The sequence below is a fragment of the Enhydra lutris genome, unplaced genomic scaffold (assembly GCF_002288905.1).
Source record: "Enhydra lutris kenyoni isolate GAN:26980312 unplaced genomic scaffold, ASM228890v2 scaffoldscaffold17, whole genome shotgun sequence".
Taxonomy (NCBI): Eukaryota; Metazoa; Chordata; class Mammalia; order Carnivora; family Mustelidae; genus Enhydra; species Enhydra lutris.
In genome coordinates this window covers 49771942-49784689 of record NW_019154101.1, presented here as the reverse complement: position 1 = coordinate 49784689, position 12748 = coordinate 49771942, and the positions used below count along the sequence as shown (strand labels likewise).

General features: G+C 40.1%; 1 protein-coding gene across 1 annotated transcript; it reads right to left on the bottom strand.

The window, feature by feature from the left end:
- Positions 1-3804: 3804 nt before the first annotated feature.
- LOC111147549 (protease, serine 35) lies at positions 3805-5108 on the bottom strand. Its single transcript, XM_022503641.1, has one exon. The coding sequence runs from the start codon at positions 5094-5096 to the stop codon at positions 3858-3860; it is 1239 nt and encodes a 412-aa protein (XP_022359349.1). The 5' UTR covers positions 5097-5108; the 3' UTR covers positions 3805-3857.
- Between the last annotated feature and the right edge of the window lie 7640 nt (positions 5109-12748).

Here is a 12748-nt window from a genome sequence, read left to right as displayed (position 1 = left end):
AGGGAAAGCCTAGATTTGGATTACAAGATAAATTGGCCACGGCGCTCTAGACACTTGAACTAACTGAATCAAACTACCAGTACAAAACCCAGAAAGTAGTATGCAAGGAATTTCCCTCCCTAGACTTTATTTATAAGTAGAAAAGAAAACCATCTAAGAGGGTTTTTCCCCTCAATTAAATAGTGAATCAATAAAGAGTCACGAATCCCCCAAATACCGATCTCATCTGATGAGAACATGATTTCACCATCAATTAGACTGAATCGCCTAAGTATCTTTGAACCTTATGACTAGGGCATTAGAGAAAAAGCAATTCCAGCTTTTTCTAAAAACTCAATTTATTAGAAATATTCTTCCATTAATTAATTGGAGATGTTTACTAAATAAACATAAAACCGTTTTTTAAGCCTTGGCAGGTAATCTTCAAAATCAGTAGCCAAAATGTATTTAATTGTTACAGTGGCACCACCACGTAAAAGAATATATGATCCTATTTCCAGGCCATTTCTGGCTAGAGATTCACATCTCTTTAATGCTCAGTGCTTGGTTCAATTGCCTTACCCCAATATTCTTAATTAAGGATCATAGTTCATTTTTTTTTAAGATTTATTTATTTATTTGACAGACAGAAATCACAAGGAGGCAGAAAGGCAGGCAGAGAGAGAGGAGGAAGCAGGCTCCCCGCTGAGTAGAGAGCCCGATGTGGGGCTCGATCCCAGGACCCTGGGATCATGACCCGAGCCGAAGGCAGAGGCTTTAACCCACTGAGCCACCCAGGCACCCCCATAGTTCATTTTTGATAAGAGCAAATACCCAATTTGCTAGTAGAAGGTCAAAGAATTATGAGTGATTGAAATGTGGAGATTGGAATAAAATGCAAGATAACATAATTTTTGCAGAATGTAACAAACTGGACTAATAATTTAAACTAAAACAGTAAGTTATATTCCTGAATTAATTTTAATAACTGACTGATATTTAAGCAGTGAAGTTTTTATTACTGGACAACCATTTGAAGGGAATGTGATGGAGGGAAGTTAAAAAGTTTTGGAGTTAAGCTAAATGATCTTTATGGTTTCTTCTAATCCTGAGATTCTTTCTATGAAAAAAGAATTTCAAAGTATCCTTTGATCTACAAATAAAAAAGCTAATGATTTGTCTGGAACTCTGATCCTGGCCACATATGCATTTAAATCTTTTCTTTCAAAAAGAACATTTGGGATTTAAATAAGCACATCAAAAAAGAAAAAAAAAATCTTGTCTCTTCTGTCCACATGTTTATCCATTTGAACAAGAAAAAAAACAACATATAAAATGAAATACATTATTTGCCTAAAAAAAATCACACATTTTAAGTTTCAGTTGTTCTGTAAATACTATAGTTATTTGAATTCAAATCACTGATAAGTTTTTTCAGCAGAAACTCACTATAGACCTTTATACCCAAAAGACATCATGAGTGTGCATGAGTGTATTTCTTTAGCTACGTGAAGTCAATTTCTATTTCAGATCTGAGAAGTGTAACAGGAAAAGTGTGCAAAGTAAAACTTTCTGAGTAAGGTAGTATACTTTGGTGGTCCTAAATAGGGTCACATAAGATTCATGATTCACTTGGAAAAGAAGAGAGAATGACAAAATAAAATAAACCCCTGCAAATAAAATAGGTTAAATTTTATATTTTCAGAAAGCACAACGATTTTAAGGAAATCATATGTATTCAGAATTTAAGCGTAGGCTCCAAACTGTTAACACCAAGCACCCTAAGTTATTCTGAACTTACGCAAATCCCAAGAATTATTTTCTAAGGGTCTAAGATGAAGATTGTATGTGTGCATTTGCCATAATGTTAAGTGTGCAGAATTCATGTCAACACACTTTCAGTTGCAGTGATCATATAGATGTTTCCCCAAAAGAGATGTGATCAAAACTTTTGAGTCTATAGCCCTATCCCACATGCACTAATGACAAAATACTGCTTAGTGAAATGCAGTTAGAATTAAATAATATCATTTTTTTTAGTAAATGACACAGTCAATTTAATATTTGCTAAAACCCTGTATATAAAACATATATGTGGATAGAGTAAGAATTACGATTGATTTATTTTTTTAATTTTTATTGAATGATTTTTAAACAGATTCACACTATAAAAGAATGTATACTCGTATTGAAGTCCAGCTATTTTGGACAAGATTTACAAAATCATAACGTATCATAACGTTATCATAACATACTCAAATATTCTTTTGCATACTAATCAAGGGTATAACTCCCCATGCTCTTAAAAAAAATAACAAGTAAAATAAATTTGAACTCTGACAGAATCAGTGACTTAGGTGAGAAGAATGTGTGCCCTAGAAACTGCCCAAAATAGCAGACCAGAAGTTAGACTTGCAATTCCTGCATTTTATGGTGCACTCAACTGCAAATCACTAAAACCCTTTAGACATAATGGCCTGAACGAACCCACTTTTACAACCATTCAAAAAATATCTGTTCATTCAAGAAAACTGTGAGTAACGACTGTGGTTTGCCTGAACACAGCCACTGCCTTCTCTCTGCTGGGGCCGTCATGATGGCCTGAGCGAGTATACAGCCTTGGCCTGTGATGAAAAGAATCAGAACCTTCTTTTAAAAATTGTATGTGTACTATTCGTTTTTAGAGATTTATCTAAAACTCCTAGTCAGAGCAATCGCCAAAATAATATGTTGTGACCCCATTAAGAATGCTGAAATCTATCAAGGGGGAAAAGGCTCTCTCTTGAGAAAGACTAAAATTCTTGGACCTTAAACTCTTAACACCTCATACAGAGAAGACTAGTACTAAATGACGAGGCTTTCAAAATATGACCATTTGTAACTTGTGAACTATCTTCCCTCTGCCTTCATGAAAAGTCCATATTTTGAGCATTAAAACTTAAGATCTTCCCTATTTTTAAACTAGATTCATTTCCTAGAACAAAGCATTTTTCCCATTTTTAAATAATGCACACTTCAGTTGATATTTTTTAAAGCAGTAAATTAGTCACTAGCTTTGTTTATAAAGCTTGCTGGATCTTGTAATTCTTTTTTTTTTAAGATTTTATTTATTTATTTATTTATTTATTTGACAGAGATTACAAGTAGGCAGAGAGGCAGTCAGAGAGAGGAGGAAGTAGGCTCCCCACTGAGCAGAGAGCCCAATGTGGGGCTCGATCCCAGGACCCTGGGATCATGACCTGAGCTGAAGGCAGAGGCTTTAACCCACTGAGCCACCCAGGCGCCCCTGGATCTTGTAATACTTAAAAACAACAACAACAACTAAACCAAAGTTTCTCAGACCCAACAGAAAACACTATATAAACATGGAGGGCATGAGCTGAATGGGTCCATCTCCAAGTAATACAGCCTGTTGTAAGTTATTGTCTTTACCCTGACTCTAATCATGTTACCATCTGTACCTATATATGCAGTTTCACATTTAATATGCGACTAGCAAGCACCCTATTAGATTCTTGGTAGAGTAGGACCCTGAGAAAAAGTCCATTAAGAAATCACTTATTATTTATGGTACCAGTTTGAAGTTTTTAAAGTGTCTAATCTTAGGAAAGCAGAAAGAAATAAAAGACTTCCCTCAAATGATACTTATCACCATGTAAAGAATATATACTTGACATTGAGGTGCCCATCTAGTTTTGGTTATTTATACCTAAGTATTTTTTAAACATATGAAAACCTTCTAATTTTGAAAAGCTAAATTTATAAAAATGTTGATAGGGTTCAAGTCTAGGCATGACCTAGGAAGTGATCTTGCTACCATAATCATAGCTGGTGTGCTCTGCGACTTAGATGATCCATTGACTCGTTGCAGATTTCTGTTAGCCGTAAGTACAGCTGGCGTTATCTCCATGAATCCAGAGGCAGATCTGGGCGTACTTGAGGGGAGTGATGCGCACGGCCACGTTGTAATCCTTCTGCACGCCATGGACATCCACCCATTGGTGGCCCGAATAGACCGCAATGATTTTGCGCTTCCAATTCTTTTTGTCTGGTTCTTTCAGACGCAGATAGACCCCGGAACCAGTGGAGCCTGACTCGGCGTCGCAGTATTGATAGAGGAGATCATTGGATTCATCAGACACACTACAAAACCGGTAGACTAACTGATCGGCCCTATCATGATCAAATCCTGAGAAGTGGATCATTCCCCCAGGCAGCTTCTTGATGGTCGGACTGATTCCTAGTTCCATGTATTTCTTCTTGTGAGCACGCTTCAACTCCAGAAGAGCATAGTCATAGTCCAAAGCCGCGTCCCCCTTCCCTCCTCTAGCCCAGCCTTTGGGAATGTGGGTATTCTTGACCCGGGTCCACTGGAAGGAAGGCCTCCCCTCAGCAACTCTCCGACCCTGACGAGATTCCTTTCTTCTTCTTCCAGCCTTGGTTCTCTCCAGATTGTCTTTGGTACCTTCTCGCTGGTCACCACCATTGGCTTCTCTCCTGCTCCTCTTAGAACCTCTCCGCTTCTTGCCACCACCCTTATTTCTCATCTTCAACAATCCTACCCTTAGCTTTTTACTCCCTTTGATGTAGTCCTTTCCATCATGCACACAGTGGGCAGCTGTTAGAACGTGGCTGGGGGAAATGAGAATTCCACTGCAGCCCGTGGAGAGCTTCACAGCTGTGTTGAAAGGGAAATTGGTTAAGAACTTTTTGTCCAAGATGCTGAATCTGCTGTCTGTGCCGTACACCTGTCTCTTCCTCCTAACAGATGCCCCTTTCCTGCTGATATTCTGAGTGGGCTCAAGGACCACATCTTGAACTTTCACTCTGGTCAAGGTTCGGGTGCCATTCTCGAAGATAGTCTCATAGGAAAGAGAATCTTCCAGATCAGAAAGGCTGGGAGCTGGGAGTTCTTTCTGGCATTCAATACCACACACTCTACCGAGCACCATCTTAGCATCTGCCTCAAAGGTGGGGCTGGTGAGATGGAAAGTCCTTTCACTGATCACCCGGGGTATTTTGCTCAAGTGCCACATAAAATCCTGTTCCATTTCTGATCCATCAATGAGGGTCCACCCAAGGGTGAGAAATATCCAGCAAAATAGCATACTTTCCATTTTGTTCTTCTCTTTTGTCCTTAAAGATAGAAAAAGAGAGAGAAGCTTTATAATGTCCTCTTTTTAAATATGTTACCCATTTCATTTAGGCCTTGAGTCCGTAATGTACCATCACCACAACTGGGAGTCCTTATTAGATTTTACTGAGATTAGATAAACACCCTGCCAAACAGGCTCACACAGACTTCCAAAATTAGTAAATTGCATTTCACCCAATCTTCCTTCTACAAACTCTAACCCACCTTCCCCCACCCCCACGTGCCACATCTACCTCTACCTCCCCAGATGGCCCAACACATGGCAAGGTAATATGGGGTGGTGAACTGGGGTCCCCTATTGCCTGAGCCACTCTCTCTCTCTAGGTCTCCTACAAACATATTTCCAGGTGATTTAGAAACAAAGATGGCAGCAGATATCCAGAATTTTCCCCTGCCCTTACCTCTTCAAGAGCAACAATTACAAATTCCTCATCACTAGAGCATAAATGCCAAGCACAGAGCTCCAAAAATGTTCATTATAATTCAGTGAATTTCCTTAAACTGTGGTTTGCAGACCAAGCTGACCAGTGGTGTGACATACCATGCACTTTTCTTAAAACCAAGTTGTGCTTGGAACTACCATCTAAGCAAAGCAACATACAAGAAGTGCCTTACAGTAGAACTTCAGACTAAAATTAGTTGTGGGAATTTAAGGCTGTGGTTCTGAATTTGCCACTTGGGAGAACATGATCCTGATTAAATAGAATCCCTTTCATCATTAGTCTCATCATCTAAGAACAGTGCCTTGTTCAATATTTTTTTAGTTGCCAGTGTTTGATACATTATATAATACCCCTTCTATTGTTTACATCTTCTTGCCCTCTTTTCCTGCTTCTCTAGGCTCACTGGTATGTAAAGCTATTTCATAGAATTGATGTTTGCCAGTTTCTGCTTTGTGTGGGTAGGGGACAGCGGGAGCATTCTTTAGTCTTTTTTTCCATTTTATTTTATTTTATATTATTTTATTTCTTTTCAGTGTTCCAGAATTCACTGTTTATGCACCACACCCAGTGCTCCATGCAATACGTGCCCTCCCTAATATCCACCACCAGGCTCCCCCAACCTCCCAGCCCCTTCCCCTCCAAAACCCTCAGTTTGTTTCTCAGAGTCCACAGTCTCTCGTGGTTTGTCTCCCCCTCTGGTTTCCCCCAACTCACTTCTCCTCTCCTTCTCCCAATGTCCTCCATGTTATTCCTTATGCTCCACAAGTAAGTGAAACCATATGATAATTGACTCTCTCTGCTTGACTTACTTCACTCAGCATAATCTCCTCCAGTCCCATCCATGCTGATACAAAAGTTGGGTATTCATTCTTACTGATGGAGGCATAATTCTCCATTGTATATATGGACCATATCTTCTTTATCCATTCGTCTGCTGAAGGGCATCTTTGTTCTTTCCACACTTTGGCAACTATGGCCATTGCTGTTATGCACATTATGTATCTTTGGGGTAAATACCCAGCAGTGCAATTGCAGGGTATTAGGGTAGCTCTAATTTTAATTTCTTATGGAATCTCCACACTGTTTTCCAAAGTGGCTGCACCAACTTGCATTCCCACCAACAGTGTAAGAGGGTTCCCCTTTGTCCACATCCTCTTCAACATTTGTTGTTTCCTGTCTTGTTAATTTTGGCCATTCTAACTGGTGGTATCTCAATGTGGTTTTGATTTTAATCTCCCTGATGGCTAATGATGCTGAATATTTCATGTGTCTGCTAGCCATTTGTATGTCTTCTTTGGAGAAGTGTCTGCTCATGTCTTTAGAGCAATTTTGAACTTCCAGGTCACTACTATTTGTGAGCTATATTCTCTGAGTCATTTTAAACTAATAGTTAAAATATCAAGGCTTAGCATATGCTATTCATTTTATAGACAGCTGGGACAATTCCAGGTTCGATTATTCCTACAAAGCTTTTATCTTGATGCTTTCTGAGAAGGTTGGTTTTTGGTTTGGGTTTTGGCATGGTACAAAAGCTAACAAGAAATGTTAGGAAAGGTCCACAACCCAGCAAAAGATATGGAGCTCTGTCATGACAAGCAAAAGTTATCTCTGAGGCAGGGCTGAATATGGGCATCTCTCTCTCTCTCTTTTAAGATTTTATTTATTTACTTGAGAGACAGTGAGAGAGAGCATGAGCAGGGTGAGGGGCAGAGGGAGAAGCAGGCTCCCTGCTGAGCAGGGAGCCACTGTGGGCTCGATCCCAAGACCCTGAAATCATGACCTGAGCCGAAGGCAGCCACTTACCTGAGCCACCCAGATGCCCGAATATGGGCATCTCTTGACACAACAGAGTTCATTTGGCCCATATACAAGTAGAGAAGTTTGTTAACAACACTAATGGTATTCTTTTGATAAAACAAAAACATATGCTACATGAACCACTTTATTGTTTAAACATGATATCTTCACTGAAACATGGCGTTACAAATTTGTATCATCATATATAAACTTTACCATGATTTGCATCAGCAAAATTATACAGAAGTTTTGCAATTTCCATTTTTATCTACTCATACTTGCACACAGAGCAGTGGTGATTCTTGTTAATATTAGACTGTCTTGTTTGCTGAATAGCTTGTAATTTGTTTTACTTTGGAGACAGGGCATTCTTCCCTACAGATGATGGATATCATCAAAAAATCAATAAAGAATATTATTCAGAAAAAAAACCACACTCATGTCCCAATATTTCCTAATCATCACCATGGCAAATGTCACTTTATATGAAGTAGTAAGTATATTGGCAGTGATTTTGTTGAACCAGCTAGTATTTTCTTTTATCTCCAATGCAGTTTTCACAATGACTATTTCATCAATTTTATTTCATTGAATTGGAGTCAAAAGGCTAACAACTCAGTAACTCTACTGAGGCCTTGAAATCATGTTTTAGTGGGTAGTTCCCAAGAAGAAATATTATGTCTTTGTCTAAAAAAAAATAAATAAATAAAGCTAAAATCAGAGAGTTATTTGCTGCCTCTCTGCCTAACAACAGAGCAAAATAAATTATTTTTTAAAAACATGTGTACGTGTATATGAGGGAGAGGAGATGCAACATGGGGGGGGTTAAGGGGGTAGGAGAAGAATGAATGAATGAAATGTAAATGAAATGTAAATGTAAATGAAACAAGATGGGATTGGGAGGGAGACAAACCATAAGTGACTCTTAATCTCACAAAACAAACTGAGGGTTGATGGGGGGAGGGGGGTCGGGGGGGGGGGGTTATGGACATTGGGGAGGGTATGTGCTATGGTGAGTGCTGTGAAGTGTGTAAACCTGGCGATTCACAGACCTGTACCCCTGGGGATAAAAATATATTATATGTTTATAAAAAAACAAACAAAAAAAGTGTGTATGTGTATTTGATATTACCTACTGATTCTTAGAGCAAAACTTCAATCAAGAAAATTTTTTTGTGCGGGTGACACAATGTTTAAAAATTGACTTTTTTCATTTATTCCTTTATGACAACATCTGTCCATTGTGAACTAATATAAGAATACACCAAAGAGGGTAGCCAGGTGGCTCAGTGGGTTAAACATCTGTCCTTGGTTCAGGCCATGATCTTGGGGTCCTGAGATGACTGGGGAGTCTCTTTCTCCATCTCCCTCTGTGCCCTGTCTCCTGCTTGTGCTCTCTCTCGCTCAAATACACAAAATCTTAAAAAAAGAAGAAAGTTGATGAAGACCACAACAAAGAAGACAGCAACGAAGGGCACCTGGGTGGCTCAGTCAGGGGTGGACAACTGGCTCTTCATTCCAGCATAGGGCTGTGATCTCAGGGGACCTGGGATCGAGCTCTGCAGTGGGTTCACCGCTCAATGGGGAACCTGTTCCTCTCCCTCTCCCTCTTCCTCTGCCCACCGCCCCCCAACCCACACATGTACAAGCTCTCTCTTGCTCTCAAATGGGTAAATCTTAAAAAAAAAAAAAAAAATACACCAAAGACTGAAAGTCAGCCAAATAACCATGTTGAGAAATGCGAAGAATCACTCTATACGTTTCAACCCTTGATACTAATGATCCCTGGAGTAATCGGTGTGGGAAAGGCATTCCTAGGCCAAACAGAGGACATCTAAATCATGATCCTGTGATACTGTTTCCCTGACTAGGTTTTATTTTTTTTTCACTGCTATGCTATTTGGCCTTACAACTAAAGCCCGTTAGGGATTAGAAAGGCAGAATGCAAATATTAAATGGCAACGGACAGGATGATCTTTTGCTACACAAATCATTGAATTGGAACATGAATCTCAAATATAGAAGTTCTCCTACTCTTTCCCAAATAAAACACGGGCTCTGTGCCATAATTCTCTAGGTAGACTTTGAAAAAAGCCCCATGTCATGGTTAATTGTATATGTCAACTTGACTAGGCCAGAGGGTACATTATTACCCAGAGGGTAACATTATTCTGGGTGCATCTGTGAGGGTGTTTCTGAAAGATAGCAGCATTTGAATCAGTAGATGGTGTGAAGCAGACTTTGCTCCTGAATGTGGGTGGGCCTCATCTAATTACTGGAAGGCCTGCATAGAATGAAAATGCAGACCCTCCTGTGAGGAAGGGGGACTGACTCCTCCTGCCTGCTTTGAGATGGGACATTGTTTGTTGTTGTTGTTGTTGTTGTTGTTTTTCCTGCCTTTGGACTCTAAATGAAACATGAACAACTCAAAAAATGTTGTAGTTTGTTAATAAAATTCCATACCTGTGTATGGCAAAATAAACTCTCTTTATCAAAGGATACCCAGATTGCCCTCTCAGATCAACAGTGTCAGCTTCATCTGGGATCTTGTTAAAAATGCTGATTCATAAAGCCGAACCCAGAGCTCCTTTACAAAACTCTCCATAATGAAGGGGAGAGGAGGAAGGAAGGTGGGGTTCTCAGCTACCCATGTTTGAAAGCTCTCCAGGTGATTCAGATATTCAGTAAAGTCTGAGAACCACAGTAGCAGTAAAGGCCCTGGGGCAGCCTCCCCAACCACACCCTAGAAGGCAGTTTCTCCGGGGATGATTGCTCAACCAAGTTCCAAATGACCTTTGCTTCCTCTTCATGTACAAAACAAATTTATTCTAAACTTTGCTCTTTTACTGTGTTAGCAATTGTTACTATTAAGTGGTTCAGCCATTAATGAAGAAAAAACATACTTTTATATAATAAGTTAATAATACATCCAAAAAGATTAGAACTCACTAGGCTGGGGGGAGGGGAGTGGGAACTACAGGCTTCCAGTTATGGAATAAGTCTTGGAAATAAAAGGTACAGCCAAGGGAGTCTAGGCAATGGTATTACAATAGCATTGTATGGTGACCCATGGTGGCTCCACTGTGAAGAGCCCAGCAGAGCTGAGAGAATTGCCAAATCACGGTTCTAAGCTGGAAACTAATGCAACATGGCATGTCCGCCATACCTCAACTAAAAAACATTCAGTAGGCTTGTAGGTAATGCTTCCAACATCTGATGCTACAAATCAGGCATGAGCTTGGGTTTCCCAGCCCGTCTGGTGCCCTTTGAGGGAGCAATGCACCACAGGAAAAAAGGCGATGCCCACATCTATCCTTGGGCATGGGAAGGGCAGTGCTTTATAATGGGACCTCAGAATCACAGTAATAAGAGGACATGAATCTAGTTAGCCTGTCTAATTTGGCCTATAATTTAAAACTGGACAAATGTTTAAGGACACTTGTTTTTGGAAAATCTAAGTTTGCCTTGTGGTTAACGGTCAGCGTAAGGTAAATGATAGCTCTTACTGATAGAGCGACCCATGGTTCACTGGACACATCTCCATGGGCCCATCATCCAAAAGGCACCAGCTCATTGATCTAAAGATCTAAGTCCCCACTGGCAGGGCAGCCCTAACATTTTGAAAGCTTTAAAGTCCCATGTCTTCCCTCATCCTCCTTTTTCCTGTTTTCTGTTATAATTGTGACCTTGACTGTCGTTTTCCAGATGCCTTGGATTCGGGGCTTCAAATTCCAATTTTGGTTAACAAAAGTGAGGTTGCAGTCATGGGTCTCCACCGTGAATCAGCATACACACAGCTGATTATGGGTTGGCTCAGGGAGACAAACGGAGTGGAAGAAGGAGAATGGGATTTTTGTAGATGAAGTCTTACCAATGGAGCAGCCGTTATTCCACCTTCTTACTTGGTCTATGTTAATAGAAACAACCACCTATCTACAAGAGACAACTTCCTATCGCTGTTTGTTTGCTTATTCTTTTTCTTTTTTTAAATATTTATTTATTTGACAGACAGAGATCACAAGTAGGCAGAGAGGCAGGCAGAGAGGAAGGGAAGCAGGCTCCCTGCTGAGCAGAGAGCCCGATGATGCGAAGCTTGGAGGCTTGATCCCAGGACTCTGGGATCATGACCCGAGCCGAAGGCAGAGGTTTAACCCACTGAGCCACCCAGGCATCCCATTGTTTGCTTATTCTTTCTCAGAGGTGTGACTGTGTTAGTATTTAAAATACAGGAGCCTCTGAACCGGCATAGTGGTTACGTGTATTGACGAGGGAGTAGAACACTTGGGCTAAGTCTCAGCTTTACCACTTCTCAGGCACATGAATTTGGGCAATTCGTTAACTTCGGTTTCAGCATCCTCATCTGCAAAGCCGGGAGACTAGTAATCTCTACCTCAGAACATAACCGTGGGGATTAAGTAAAATAATGTATCCAGAGAATTATCTCTAAGCCCAGAGCGTAGTAAGCAGTCAGTAATAGGTGCTTTTATAATTATTATTCTACCTTAATGGGTGAATTAATATCACTTTAAAATAGCTTATTACTTAAGCCAAAGCTATAGCACTCAGCTTTCTAAAACTAAACAACCAAATATTTTGATTTCAGGATAGTTTCAGACACACCCTCAAGCTCCCTTTTTCTTTGTTTTGTTCGGCTTTTTGCTCAAGGACAGCTACATTTTAGAGACTTCCCAAATGAATGCTTTCCTAATTACTCATGTCTGTGAATATCCGTGGCTTTGCAATATATTTTTCTCAGAGCTATTAAACTTAAGTGTGATTAAACATTACCCAGCCACAGAACACTCGAATTGCATTTCCTGTGTCTTACTTATAACCTGGACCTATATTAGGAATTCTAGAACAGCCTCAGACCCTCAGCCTGAAAAGAAACAGAGTCAATGTCAAAATAATTACTCCAAGAGGGTGGTTTACAGCAAAATAAACAACTACGTTTTTGAATGAGTCTATCTAGAGTGTATAGAATTTTACTATGGGACGACATAATTCTGTTGTAGGACTCAGTACCTCTCCTGTTTTGGGGCATTTTTTTACCCTGAGAAGTGTATCATTTAACTGAAGTAGGAGAGGCAGACTAATGAAAGATTAAATGATTACTCGCCATATTAAATATTTCAAATGAATTACTTTTCCTGTATCTGAAAATAAAAATATGGACTTACCATCAAGAATCTGCACTATGGGGGCACCTGGGTGGCTCAGTGGGCTAATCCTCTGCCTTCAGCTCAGGTCATGATCTCAGGGTCCTGGGATCGAGCCCTACATCGGGATCTCTGCTGGGCAGGGAGCCTGCTTCTCTCTCTCTCTCTGCCTGCCTCTCTGCCTACTTGTGATCATTCTCTCTCTCTGTCAAATA